This window comes from Hyperolius riggenbachi, chromosome 2 (assembly GCF_040937935.1).
Source record: "Hyperolius riggenbachi isolate aHypRig1 chromosome 2, aHypRig1.pri, whole genome shotgun sequence".
Classification (NCBI taxonomy): domain Eukaryota; kingdom Metazoa; phylum Chordata; class Amphibia; order Anura; family Hyperoliidae; genus Hyperolius; species Hyperolius riggenbachi.
In genome coordinates, this window is record NC_090647.1 from 124605903 (window position 1) to 124621334 (window position 15432).

The window sequence follows — 15432 nt, forward strand, 5'->3', positions numbered from 1 at the left end:
TCGTCTCTATAACCCACTCCAGTGGTGCACGGAATGATAGGTGCCACTAGAGGGTGTCATAGAATTGCAAAAGACAAGCAGGTTAATCCTGGCTGCAGAACCAGTGAGCAAACGCTTTCTCTGCATGTGCCCACTTGGAAAACTATCACAAGCAGCCGCCGGCCACTGTCCACTCTGGTGGAGGGGGCACTCAACTACTCCACTACTCCATGTGCAGGAAGGGAGGGGGGAATTAGTCACAAGCAGACGCTGTCTGCTCTGGCAGAGGGGGCAAAGGGGGGGCTTAGTTTCAAACGGCCACTGTTTTACATCCCACTCTGGCCGTGGAGGTTAATTGGTCAAATCGTGATTTGAGTATAAGCCAAAACCCCCACTTCTTGGGACAGTTTTTTGGTACCAAAAACTCGGCTTATATTTGAGGGTATACAGTACTATTTAGCTATAATTTACACATGTGGATTAAACACATTACATAATATACATATTAGAGAATCAAGAAAGTGCTTCAGAATTTTTTCACACACACGACTTCAGAAGCATGCTGTCGATTTCAATAGGCTGAGATTCCTTCAATAGGAATCTGCATTCCTGCATGTGAAATTGGGCACAAACAGCCCCAGTGGAAACTGGCCCGAAGTGTTACATTGCTCAGTGTCTGTTCAACAAATAGCTGCACCAACAATGGTGTAAGGAATAAACAAGGATTGAGCCACAGCTAGATGTAACGTTGTACTTTAAACATGTGGTTCGCATGTGAATGTATGTCCATGAAAGGTGCATTAGCATTTGCTAACACATACATTTGTGAATGGGCCAAAGCATATTTGCCGTTCATCTGCCAAACTGCACTGTTGTAACTTTTGCCCATAACAATGTCATTCAATGCTTTCACACGCTGGCAACATTGGTGTTAAATCTGATTCTTTTAACTTGCACTACCGCAAAGTAGACACTAGGTGGCAGCAATAGATTATGCAAGCAGCATGTTTTTTAGGTTCACACTAGAAGGAAGACCACCTAGCGTTAGCTTTGCTGCATTTTTTCTAAAAACTCTGCTGGAAATCTATTCTGATGAGGATAGCAAAAGCACATAGACAAAAGTAACAGATGCAGTACTATTATTATTATTATTATTATTATTTATAGTGCAGTCATAGTATAGAATAAATACTGTCGAATTACAGAACAATAAACATACATGGCTAGCTAACCTGTTTTTAATGTTCCAGTTGTGCTAAAAGATTGGGCCCATGTCCTTACTAATCTAACATTTTGTATTAAATTATATTTTATTTTATAATGCTGTTGAGCAGCTCATTAGGTGAGATGCTTATCAATATGCCATTTGCACACATTACCATACTTTGTCAGTACAGTTTGCTAAACACTCTAGCTCGGCGTCATTGGCCCTTATTCAATTTATTTTTCTCCTAAGTCTGCTCCTAGGTGATTTTTACACCTTCTCAATAAAATGCTTTTGAAGCCCCAGCAAACAAAAAAAAAAAAACTAAGACTAATTTTGACAGTACTTTTTCACCTACTTTAGGGGGGTTTCTTTTAACTGCTGAGTGCTGAAAAGTTATTTTAAACAGAAGATGAAAAAATATCTCTTAGGAAAAAACATGAAATTACTAAGTGCCATTGACTGTAGTTTGGGAGGAATTTAATGTACGGTAATGTCTATTTTCTTTATACCAGGTTGAAGAAATCGTTTGGGGTGGTGTTGGTGGCTGGACTGGACAAGGAGGCTCACGGCTTGGAACCAAGAGGTGACTTTTCTTTTTGTGTTTTGCAAACTGTGAAAAGATTTAGCAGAATATTTTCTGTAAGCAGTATTCAAATGAGCAGAGGGTCTGTAATGGAGCAGGTGGTCAGTAAAGAAGGGATCAGCTACAGAACTGATACTAGGAACAGCAGAACACAGAAAACTATATGATTTACAAAGCTCAGAGTACTGTCAGTGGGGGCTTCAAGTGACCATTGTTTTTTGTTTTTTTTAAACAATCCCAACTGCCTGCCTATTTTGTGGATCCTCTCCTTCCAATACATTTAGCCACTGACTCAGAAAGAGTATGCAGATTAGTGACTAAAGTGTTACCACACTAACCACAGCTAAACAGCCTGGCAACTAGCAATATTTAAAAGGAAATAAATATTGCAGCCTCTATATACCTCTTCCTACACTTAAAATAGGCCTATTCACGCCAAACTTGAATATTATTGTTATTATTATATATTTATGTGCTGAAACAGAACTTGTGTTTCCTAGTTACAGAATAAAGGTGACCAAACACAATACAATAAAACATTTGATTTTCCTGTTGTCTAGAGTAGAGGAAGTAAATGTTTTATTCTTTTTACGATGGAGACTTTCCTTTTTTGTTATTTTTCATTTGGCTATTGTGCTATAATTTTCCAGAAAAGCTAATGGTGTAAGACAGATTGTAATTTCCTTGATTTATAGACCCGGGCAATTTTTCAGGAGTTTTCAATCATTTTTTTCATAAGTAAGGAAAAAGTCAACACGCATGATACACTGGTCAGATTTTTCATTACAATCAATTGGAAACATCAGTCGTAATTCTTGAATCGAAAAAAATTTAAAATAAATTGTATAATGTGTGGCCACCGTACGAACAGTTTTTGGGTGAACCAGTAAATGTATCTGTGATTTGAGAATGTGGGAGGAACCGGAGTGAACATAAACTCCATCCAGATAATGTCCTAGCCCAGATCTGAACTGGTGACTCTAGCAATGCAACACAAGAGTGCTATCAATTACTCTACTGTGCCACCCAGTTTTGATCTCTCAAACTCTCATGCCAACACAAACTACCACTCATTGTAACATTCAGCAAAGTGCATGCCTGAGCCCCACAGTGTGCACAGAAGCATGTAGACTTGGCCACATCCTTATGCATTAGGGCATCTTGTGTGCATGAGGCTGAGACTCACATTATTATTATTATTACCGTATTTAGTATTTATATAGCGCCCCATCTACCCCAGGGCTGTACAAAGTATGTTGTCTTGTCACTTAACTGTCCCTCAGAGGGGCTCACAAGCTAATCCCTACCATAGTCCTATGTCTATATAGGTATCGTGTAGTGTAGGTATCATAGTCTAGGGCCTATTTAGCCATGCTTCTTGTTCTAAAAAAAACCTGTGAGTATGGTAACTATAACATACAAGTAGTGTATTCATGTGACTTAGCTGTACTTTTATGTCATTATGTTAATTGAGTATTGCTATTCATTTGCATAGGGTACTGCCGAAGAAATACTTAGAGCAGATAAGTGCCACTATAACCAAGTTTACTATACATGGTCTGATCATCATTGGTGGGTTTGAGGTAAGTGTGGTCATCTTTTATACTAAACCATTATGCAGTTTGCAGTGCATATATTCACCTCAGTACATTACGAGCATTCCCAACATTTTTAGAAAATTATGCTCATTGGTGCAGAGAATAATTTTACATGTATTTTTAATGTTCTAAATTTATAAAGTACAATACGATGAAAAGCACCCTTTATGTACACACTCTTGCCACTTTATTTTTGTTATGTGCATGGACTCACTTACCACTTTATTTGGCATAACTGTTCAATTGCTTGTTATCACATATAGCTAATCAACCAATCACTTGGCAGCAACTTGTGGTGAAGACAAGTTGCTGAAGTCCAAATAGAGAACCACAATGGGGAAGTAAGGGGATTAAAGCGAGTATGGAAGTGGCATGGTTCCAGATGGGCTGGTGTGAATATTTCAGAAACTACTGATCTGAGATTTTGTTGCACTTGGTTAGCAGAGAATGAACAGACTGTTTCAAGAAGATAGAAAAGGAGCAGTAGCTCAAAAAAACACACTTTAGTTCCAGATATGCAGAACACCATGTCTGAACGTGCAACATGCAGAGCCTTGAAGCAGAGGGACTACGGCAGCAGAAGACTACACCAGGTGCCTTTCCTGTCAGCAAATAACAAGAAACTCTGGCTACAATTAGCACAGGCTCCTTAAAATTGGACAGTACAAGATTGGAAAAATGCCTCCTGGTCTGCCTCAACTGTGACATTCAGATCCTGGGATCAGAATTGGTGTAAAAACAGGGATTCAGCCTTCCTTGTGTTAACAGTCCAGGCTGCTGGTGGTGGTATAATGGGGTGGGGGACATTTTCTTGGCACATTTTGGGTCCCTTGGTACCAAGTGGACATTGTTTAAATGCCACAGCTTATCTAAATGTTTTTGCTGACCGTTTCCATCTCTTTATGACCACAGTGTACTGTCCTCTAATGCCTGCTTCCAACAGGATTATGCACCATGTCACAAAGCTCACATCATCTCAAACTTTTTAGTTTTTTGTTTCAATTTTTTTTTAATTAAATTGTAGAATAGAAATCAGTACATACATAAATTGGTGCATATATCTGTGGATATGTATATGTAAGCGTATTGTATGCACCATAGCTAGTGGCTGGAAAGTGTACTGGTTAAGGGCTCTGCCTTTGACATAGGAGACCAGGGTTCGAATCCTGGCTAGGTCAAGTACCTATTCAGTAGGGAGTTCAAGGCAAGACTCCTTAACACTGCAGGGTGGCCTCTTGAGCGCATCCCAGTGGCTGCAGCTCTTGAGCGCTTTGAGTCCGACAGGAGAAAAGCACTGTACAAATGTTCGGATTATTATCGGATTATAGCAACTTTGAAAAATAAAATAAAAATAAAATAACAAGGAACATGAACAAGGTTAAAACAAAATTTAAATTTGAACAGAATGCTATAATTATAACATATACATTCACAGTCACTTGGTGTAGGAAAACATCCTAGTAGTGCAAACTGCCTCACTTGAAGGCAAGGTCTATTGTAGGCTGGGGTGGGAGTCGGCAGCACTAAGGCAACAGTTACCGGCGCCCTCAATGGAAGCCACGGGCTGAGCTTATAATGATTAAACTAAAGCAGGGTCCACCGAGCAGGGGGGGTGGTATAAATAACCTGATAAATTCTGATTCAGAACCTCCGGTCTCTCGGGCAAAACCACCATATGTGAGAAAGGGTCCCCCTCTGGCCGCAGCCTCGGCAGTACAGACCATTACAATTGGCATCAAATTTTGAGATGCGGTCTGGGGTAAGATACCATCTTAAAAGTACATTATATTGGGTTTCCACGATGGAGGCACTTATGGAGCTTTGCGGGGTGAGTGAGCAAATAGTAGATAAGTCCTCCATTTCAAAGGTGGAATTGAGGTTGAGCTCCCATTTTGCTACATAGGAAGGCTTGGGGAGGCCAGAAGGGGACACACGATGCTCCTGTACAGTAGGGAGATCAGACCCGGAGATCCCGGATCAGAGGCACAGACATGCTTGAAGATTGTGCTGGTCAAGAGGGAGCTATGTCCTTTGATAAGTGGAGAAAAGAAATGTGAAATTTGTAAGTAGTGAAAGTACTCCTTTACTGGTAGCTGATATTTCTCTTTAAAGAGGAGCTGTTAGGTATAAGGTCTCAGAGAAAATAAACACATATATCAGTAGCTAAAGATTGGCTGTACTTACATTACATATGCATTTCACTGTCCACGTTTGGATTTCACAGAATTTGTATATAGTATATGCAGAGATAGATGCTCCTGACAGCTCATGGCAGGCTCCATGTTTTTCTGTCAAATGTGTCGTCATGTCCTGCCTGCTTCCTGATCACAGATAAGCTCGTACTTGAATAACACAGTGTGCAGTGAATATTAATGAGCCATGTGGCTAGGAACAATAGCTGACTCCTGCAGTGTACTCTGCCCGGAGATTTATCAGTGCTACGCGTTGGACTGATTACAAGCTGCTGTAACGTCTCATTAGCAGCCGAGGGGAGGGCCCCAGAATGCTTTGCAGTTTAGTATGCGGCTTGCGTCCTTATGGGTCGCATAACAGCCTTACTGATAAGCACACATCAAAGGTAACTGAGATTTTTATCTTCACTAATGGCTTTTGGGCTTCCTTCTAAACTGTTTAACACAGGAGAATAGAGGTTTAAATTAGCTTCTGCAGCCTGACAGTTACTCTTTAAGGAGGGCAAAGGACTTAACTGTTGTATCAGTTACTAGATCGTACAAAATGGTAAGATGTTTTTGTTGACACCAACGGAAGGTTACAGGGTTCTCTAAGCCCGGCCTGAAATCTGGATGACCTAGAAAGGAAGTGAGTGGAAGGTGTGGAGACATTAGGTTACCTTTAAAAACTGTTGTTTTTTTTAAACATGACAATGAGTTCACTATACGCTAAAGGCCTCCACAGTCACCAAATCTCAATCAAACAGAGCATCTTTGGATTGAAGGAACGGGAGAATCACATTGCAAAATCTTTCCTCACCCTGATTTACATTCTGAATTTTATCTAAGGTGGCACCATGTTTATTGCAGGTGTTTCCATGCAGAATGTTTGGTTACTTTGAGTTCCGAATAATTTTGATAGTACTTTTTCACCTACTTTTTAAATACATTTTCAATTGCAACATGCTAAAATGTTATTTTAAAGATAGGAATAAAAATTATCTCCTAGGGCAGGGGTTCTCAAACTGGGTGCCGTGGCACCCTGGTGCGCCTCAAGCACCGGCAAGGGGTGCCTTGGCGTTCACCCCCATCCTCTGTCCATTCCCATCAGGTAATGCAACCACATATTGATATACTGTACAATGCGGCTGCATAAACTGCCAGTTAATCTTTGTGTTGAAGTTGGACATCAGAGGATAGGTAAGGAAATGTTTGTCCTGATAATGGGGGTTACTTACAATCTGGAGTGGGTGTTGCCTAGCTGCCTAACAAGGGTTATAACAGCATTTTGGAAGTAGTTGTTGCCAAGGGGGTGCCTTGAAAAAATGTCAAAGCCATCAAGGGCGCCCTCACCCAAAAAAGTGTGAGAACCACTCAAAACTCAAGAGAAAAAGATAATTGCATATGGTCCGCAGTATCCCAGGATGCACTGGGAGAAGAATCCTGCATTGATAAACAGTCAAGGCTAAACTTCGCTGAGAGGGGCTACATACAAATATACAGTAATATATAGCTATAGAAAGTGTTCCTGATGTGGAAACCAGGAAAATTAACATAAAAAGTGAACAATTTAGTGCATTCTACTATAAGCCACTGGAGTTACTCTTTAACCTCCCTGGCGGTACGCAGTTTCAGAGGCTGTGTCCTTGGGAGGATTTTTTTAAATAAAATGTGCTTTTTATGTTGTATCTAGCATTTTGCTAGCTAACTATGTCCCCCAAGCCCCGCCGCACCTAACTAAACCCCTCGATCGCCACTGGCAATATTTACCCCTCTGCGATCCCGGGAGAGCCGCAGCTTACCATTCAGCTTCACTCGTCGCTATAGCGATGATCGGATTTGATGTCTGACGTCATCGACGTCATGATGTCATGCGCAGTCCCGATCCTCCCCATAGCGAAGCCTGGAGCTGATTGGGAGGCTGCGCCATCGCAGGATCCCTGGGGCTACGTATTAGGGCAGCGATCGGGGGGGGGTTCGGTGGAGAGCGGCGAAACTTGGGGGACATAGTTAGCTAGCCAAGTGCTAGCTTAAGCATTTACAGTAGATTTTATTTTAAAAAATCCTCCCGGGGCCATGTGATCCTCTGCGGCGGCTAGCCCGAGGGTAGGTTGGGCTTACTGCCAGGGAGGTTAACTTATCCATGTTTATAAAAGATGTTGACTAAGCAGATCCTTTCCAGCTGCAATATGGAGTCTACTACATTGTGTGAAGAAAGGAATAATTAACTTAAAGGACAGCGATCAAAGTTAGCTAAAATTCTAAATGCCACATATATTTCCAGTAATTACTAGCAAATAGAAATACAAGCTGTTTTTCATCTTTTCATTTTTTTATGTGAATATGACATTTACAGAGAACAGTACTCACTGTAGGCATTGCTATGGAGGACTGTGTGTCCAGCACATCCAGCATACAGAAACAATCTTCACTGGCTGCAATCCTGTGAGTAAAATGTCTTCAGAATGATACAAAGCAGAGATATAGCTTCAAATAGTGTGGAAATAACTCATCAGCTGTTCCTGTGCCTCTCTCTGCTCACGCAGTCTAAAGTAGACAGAGTTTACAGCCAGTAAATCATTCCTCTGTAAATAGTGATAGAGAAGTGGAACCTATCTACATGCTCTAGCCCAGATGCTGACACAAGCTGATACACAAGGTTTTTTCCACACAGGCTGTGACCAGAGACTTCTGAAAAGCTTTCCGTTGTTACTGGCTAAAAGCTCTATAGGTATGTGGGATTTACAGAAGGACAGTTTGTTTGATAGTTCCTCTTTGAATTAAAACATTACAGAAAAAAATAAGTATTCCATAACTTAGAGGCAAATATTGTAAAACATGCACTGGCTACACAGTGAGGAAAAGAAGTATTTGACCCTCTGCTAATTATGCTTGTTTGCCCTCTGACCAAGAAATAACCCATTTATAATTTCAATTTCAATGATAGGTTGATTGTAGCTGTGAATACATATTTGATCCTGGAAGGAGTTGGCCCACTTCTCTTTGCAGATCCTCTCCAAATCAGTAAGGTTTCAAGGCTGATGTTTGTCGACTTGAAACTTAAGCTTCCTCCACATATTTTCTATTGGCTTAAGTTCTGGAGACTGGCTAGGCCACTCCAGGACCTTCATGTGCTTCATCTTGAGACACTCCTTTATAGACTGGTCATTTATTGGCCAGAGGGCAAACAAGCAAAATCTGCAGGGGATGAAATACTTCTTTCCCTCACTGTAGTTAATCTTATGCTGTTGCTGGGAGGCTTTACCTTTTGTATTCACAGTTGTTCCTGAACCTTTTTTTCCATTAAGTAGCACTAGAGTAATGGTTTCTTGTTCTGCAGGCATTTACTGGAGCTATGGAACTGGTGGAGGGACGCACTAAATATGAAGAGCTATGCATACCTATAGTAGTTATTCCTGCTACTGTCTCAAATAATGTCCCCGGATCTGACTTCAGTATTGGCGCTGACACAGCTCTCAACACCATTACTACTGTAAGTACCCCATTGTTGTCAACTGTCCACTTCAGTTCCATGTTCTTGTCCTTTATTACATTGATCTACAAAGGATTAGCTTTTGTTTCCGTTTGGCCATATAGATGGTGGAAATCCACCCATTTTGGAAGCCATTGAAAAGTAGCCTTTCACTATTAACCTCCTTAGCGGTAACATCGTGCTGGACACTGGGTAAGCCGCGCAGGAGGAATTCTCAGGCCCCGCTGGGCCGATTTGCATAATTTTGTTTATACACGCAGCTAGCACTTTGCTAGCTGCGTGTTACCTTCGATCGTCGCCGATTCGCCGCTACCAGACCCCGTGCGCTGCCTGGCCAATCAGTGCAAGGCAGCGCTGAGGGGTGGATCGATCGGGATTCCCTCTGACGTCACGACGTCGGTGACGTCATTGCGCCCGTCGCCATGGCGACAGGGGAAGCCCTCATGGAAATCCCGTTCAGAACGGGATTTCCTGACGGGCCTGATCGCCGGAGGCGATCGAAGAGGGTAGGGGGATGCCCGCTGCTGTGCGGCTATCATGTAGCTAGCGCTAGACTAGCTACATGATTTCAAAAAAGTAAAAAATAGTGCTGCGCTGCCTCCCTGGCGGATTTAATTGACCGCCAGGGAGGTTAAATGTGCTAATTAACTTAAAAAAGCCCTTGATAGGAAAGCACACTACTCAATTTCCAGGCTGAAGAAGTTTTTTATGGGTGGGATAATAAAATAGGTACATTTCTAACCAGGAGACTTAAACGCAGAAGGGCCAGGCATCTTATCACAGCAATTAAAAACCCTAAATGATTAGATCATACCTCTACCCCCTTAATCTTAGAAGACTTCTGTACTTACTACCTAGATTTGTACAATTTACATTCAACTTGCAAGGACTCTCCCCAACAAGTGGACAAGCCCAAGTTAATCCAGGATTACCTACAACAACATGGATTCCGCCCACTAAAACCTGAGATTGTACAGGAATTGGAACAACCTATAGATCAGCTAGAGTTTCTGTTCATTGTGAAGAGTTTAAAAGCGGGAAAAAGCGGGAAAAAGGTCCGGATGGGCTGACCTCCCAATACTATAAGCTATTTGTCAAGGCCTTGGCACCTTGCTTTATTAAAGCCTTTAACAGTGTTTCTGCTCCAACTATCCCCTCTAAGCAGCTCCTGGAAGCACACGTGACGGTGATTCAAAAAGAAGGGAAAGACCCTAACTTCTGTAACAATTATAGGCCAATCTCGTTACTCAATTGTGACATCAAAATCTTTGCCAAGGCCTTGGCGAATAGAATTACGCCACTCCTCCCACAGCTTATTCACCAGGATCAAGCTGGATTTGTCCCTGGTAGGGAGGGCAGGGACAACACAACAAAAGCAATAGGAATTCAGCATTGGTTTTCTCGGGGTCGGATGGAGGGATTCCTGCTGTCCACCGACGCTGAAAAGGCCTTTGACAGAGTCTCATGGAATAATATTCAGGAAGTGCTTTCCAACTTAGGGCTGGGTCCACAACTGTCACCATGGATTAACTTAATTTACAGCAACCCTTCTGCAAGATTGAAGGCAAATCTATCTCTCTCTAAGCCATTTCCTGTCTCAAATGGTACTAGACAAGGGCAGGGCTGTGGAGTCAGTACAAAAATCTTAAGACTCCGACTTCTCAGCTTATGAAACCACGACTCCGGGTACCCAAAATGGCTCCGACTCCTCAACTCTGACTCCTTAGTCTAATACTTAATAGGGCTGTGGATTTTGTACAAAAATCATCCGACTCCCGACTCAAGAGTGCCCAAAATTGCCCCGACTCCGACTCCACAGCCCTGGACACGGGTGTCCCTTATCCCCCTTAATTTACATCCTCTGCTTGGAGCCATTTTTAATTCAGATTAGGTCCATTGTCAACATACACGGAATTACAATTGGCCAGTGTGAATATAAAATAGCAGCCTTTGCTGATGACATGTTGTTTTTTCTAACAGATCCATTGACCACACTCCCTAATCTGAAACAAGCACTACGCAACTTTGAATTGATTTCTAATCTAAAAATCAATTTTGACAAATCTTGGGCTCCTAATATCTCACTCAAAGCAGATACATTGGAAATATGCAGAGAGAGATTTCCCTTCAAATGGGAACCAAAAGCAATTACTTATATAAGGATCAAGCTACCTGCAAACCTTAACAACCTTTTTGAATGCAACTCTCCGAGATAAGATCCAGAAAGAACTAGCAGACTGGAATAAGTTGAAAGGACTGTCTTGGTTTGGCAGGATGGCATCTATTAAGATGACCATCCTGCCACAACTTTTAAATCTTTTCCAGACAGTCCCCCTACACCTACAAACTGTCTTTCTCAAAAATTTACAAACCTCTCTCAATCAATTTATCTGGGGGCATAAAACGATCAGAATAAGCAACTCAACTTTATCCTTACCACTAGACAAAGGGGGTTCAGGTCTCCTGAACGTAAGATTATACTATTTGGCTTCCCATGTACTTCGAGTCATTGATTGGGCAACTTTTCCAATCCAGAAAGATTGTTTAACAATCAAACAAGAAATCACTGGTATCCAAATAGCTGGCTTTCCTTGGATATCCCCTACTCCAGCAAGATGTATTAAACTAGATCACCCTTTTATAATGCCTACAAAACAAGCTTTTATCACATGCTGTAAGCAATATAAAATTTCCTCCCAAAATGGCCCAATGACCCCATTAGTGGGACATCTCCAATTCACCCCTGGAAAAGAGTCAATATTTCTTAAAAGCTGGGCAGAGCTAGATCTACCTAGAATGCACCACTTCTTTTCTGCTGGGAAAATTAAAACCTGGGAATCCATTAGACACCCTACATCTGATCAGGCCATGCCTCTGTGAACGTTTTTCCAGATTCGTCATTTCCTCTCTTCAGCTACTCTTAAAGGAGTACTATCGATTGAAACGACTTTTTTTTTTAATACTCTATATTAGTGTACACATTACCACTAGTGCTAGGGGCACTTTATTTATTCACCCAGGTCTCTCTCTCGCTATCCCTGCTTAAAAATTCATTTCTCACACAGCTCATAGTAGTTTGGGTCACCCTGCGCTGCTTGGTTACTCTGTCACACAGCTCACAAATATATTTCACTGTGTCACTCACAGCATGCAGCAGACATGAGGAGAAATAGGCTGATCTGAGGTGGTAACAGGTAACTAAATGAGCTGTAATATTGCTGGAATATAACAAGCTATAACACTAGTATGTGTTTACACTTAGACTGGCAGCCTGCTTGAGGTGATTCACTCCAGGCTGCATCCACTTTACAAGCTGCTAAGAGGGGCAGACCACTGTCTACAATTAGCATTATTAGTATCTTTATCAGTCAAGAGAAGCAAAGATAATAAACACACATTGCTAGAATCTTTAACCCCTTACCACCATATCAACAAGATTCTTTCAGCAAGGTGATAATTACACTATGAACTGAGGAGTTGATAGCAACTCCCCTGTGCAGAGACATAGTCTAGCCCTCTGGGAGCCTCAGTATTAGATACATTTTGTATCTAACACTGAAGCCAAAACTGATGGAGGATTTTACAGCTGAGAGGAACAGCTGTGTGAGGAATCAAATTGCTCCTAGTACTTGCCCTAATGTGTGCTACAACATACAGCATTTAACCACTTGAGGACCTAGGGCTTTCTACCCCTTAAGGACCGGCTACTTTTTTTCCATTCAGACCACTGCAGCTTTCACGGTTTATTGCTCGCTCATACAACCTACCACCTAAATGAATTTTGGCTCCTTTTCTTGTCACTAATAAAGCTTTCTTTTGGTGTGATTTGATTGCTCCTGCGATTTTTACTTTTTATTATATTCATCAAAAAAGACATGAATTTTGGCAAAAAAATGATTTTTTTAAATTTCTGTGCTGACAGTTTTCAAATAAAGTAAAATTTCTGTATACATGCAGCGCGAAAAATGTGGACAAACATGTTTTTGATTAAAAAAAACCCATTCAGCGCATATTTATTGGTTTGGGTAAAAGTTATAGCGTTTACAAACTATGGTGCAAAAAGTGAATTTTCCCATTTTCAAGCATCTATGACTTTTCTGACCCCCTGTCATGTTTCATGAGGGGCTAGAATTCCAGGATAGTATAAATACCCCCCAAATGACCCCATTTTGGAAAGAAGACATCCCAAAGTATTCACTGAGAGGCATAGTGAGTTCATAGAAGATATTATTTTTTGTCACAAGTAAGCGGAAAATGACACTTTGGACAAAAAAAAAAAAAAGTTTCCATTTCTTCTAACTTGCGACAAAAAAAAATTAAATCTGCCACGGACTCACCATGCCCCTCTCTGAATACGTTGAAGGGTCTAATTTCCAAAATGGGGTCATTTGTGGGGTGTGTTTACTGTCCTGACATTTTGGGGGGTGCTAAATTGTAAGCACCCCTGTAAAGCCTAAAGGTGCTCATTGGACTTTGGACCCCTTAGCACAGTTAGGCTGCAAAAAAGTGCCACACATGTGGTATTGCCGTACTCAGGAGAAGTAGTATAATGTGTTTTGGGGTGTATTTTTACACATACCCATGCTGGGTGGGAGAAATATCTCTGTAAATGACAATTAATTTTTTTTACACACAATTGTCCATTTACAGAGTTATTTCTCCCACCCAGCATGGGTATGTGTAAAAATACACCCCAAAACACATTGTACTACTTCTCCCGAGTACGGCGATACCACATGTGTGGCACTTTTTTGCACCCTAACTGCGCTAAAGGGCCCAAAGTCCAATGAGTACCTTTAGGATTTCACAGGTCATTTTGCGGAATTTGATTTCCAGACTACTCCTCACGGTTTAGGGCCCCTAAAATGCCAGGGCAGTATAGGAACCCCACAAATGACCCCATTTTAGAAAGAAGACACCCCAAGGTATTCCGTTAGGAGTATGGTGAGTTCATAGAAGATTTTATTTTTTGTCACAAGTTAGCGGAAAATGACACTTTGTGAAACAAACAATAAAAATCAATTTTCCGCTAACTTTTGACAAAAAAAAAATCTTCTATGAACTCACCATACTCCTAACAGAATACCTTGGGGTGTCTTCTTTCTAAAATGGGGTCATTTTTGGGGTTCCTATACTGCCCTGGCATTTTAGGGGCCCTAAACCGTGAGGAGTAGTCTGGAAATCAAATTCCGCAAAATGACCTGTGAAATCCTAAAGGTACTCATTGGACTTTGGGCCCTTTAGCGCAGTTAGGGTGCAAAAAAGTGCCACACATGTGGTATCGCCGTACTCGGGAGAAGTAGTACAATGTGTTTTGGGGTGTATTGTTACACATACCCATGCTGGGTGGGAGAAATAACTCTGTAAATGGACAATTGTGTGTAAAACAATCAAAAGATTGTCATTTACAGAGGTATTTCTCCCACCCAGCATGGGTATGTGTAAAAATACACCCCAAAACACATTGTACTACTTCTCCCGCGTACGGTGATACCACATGTGTGGCACTTTTTTGCACCCTAACTGCGCTAAGGGGCCCAGAGTCCAATGAGTACCTTTAGGCTTTACAGGGGTGCTCACAATTTAGCACCCCGCCCACTTGCCAGGACAGTTAACAAACCCCACAAATGACCCAATTTTGGAAAGAATACACAACAAGGTATTCCATGAGGGTAATGGTGAGGTCATTGAAAATTTTATTTTTTGTCACAAGTAAACGGAAAATGACACTTTGTTAGAAAAAAAAAATAAAAAAAAAATTCTGCTAACTTGTGACAAAAACTAAAATCTTTTATGAACTCACCGTGCACCTCACATAATACTTTAGGGTGTCCTCTTTCCAAAATGGGGTCATTTGTGAAGTCTGTCCTGGCATTTTAGGGTCTCTGCAATCATTACATGTATGGCCAGTATTAGGAGTTTCTGCTATACTCCTTATATTGGGTATACGGGTAATGCACTCTGGGCTGAAAGGAAAAATGAACGGCAAACATACCTTGCGCCACATCAATGGCAGATCTTCCTCCACATCAATGGCAGTGATAACCTCAGGAGAGAGACACCCCGTGCCACCCTGCACTCAGGGTGAGCCACCAACTTATGTGACTGGGCCTCAGAACTTTAGTATACAGCATTATGCCTGTAGGATACAGCAATATGCCTGCCAATAGAGATGACTCTGTGTGGCATTAAAGCATCATCATAGGCCCAAATCACATATAAACCGGGGGTGTCCACACTCAAGGGAAATTCAAACATGCCGTCTTATATCGCCAACCCAGGACAGATCAGCAATATCAAGCATGGAAACCGATCCTTCTTGCCACTTTTATGCTTACCCGTTTGGTTTTCAAGCTTACCTCTCCTCTCCCTGCGACAATGTGCGAAAGACCACTGAGTGT

The 15432-nt window shown here is 41.6% G+C and overlaps 1 protein-coding gene across 1 annotated transcript in view; it reads left to right on the plus strand.

The window, feature by feature from the left end:
- The window catches only part of LOC137545754 (ATP-dependent 6-phosphofructokinase, muscle type), a 159608-nt gene that overhangs the window by 122742 nt on the left and 21434 nt on the right, over positions 1-15432 (plus strand). Inside the window, exons 16-18 of the mRNA XM_068267343.1 lie at positions 1699-1769; positions 3265-3352; positions 8879-9031. Of these exons, the coding sequence (XP_068123444.1) occupies positions 1699-1769; positions 3265-3352; positions 8879-9031 (312 nt within the window). The remainder of the gene's footprint in view (positions 1-1698; positions 1770-3264; positions 3353-8878; positions 9032-15432) is intronic.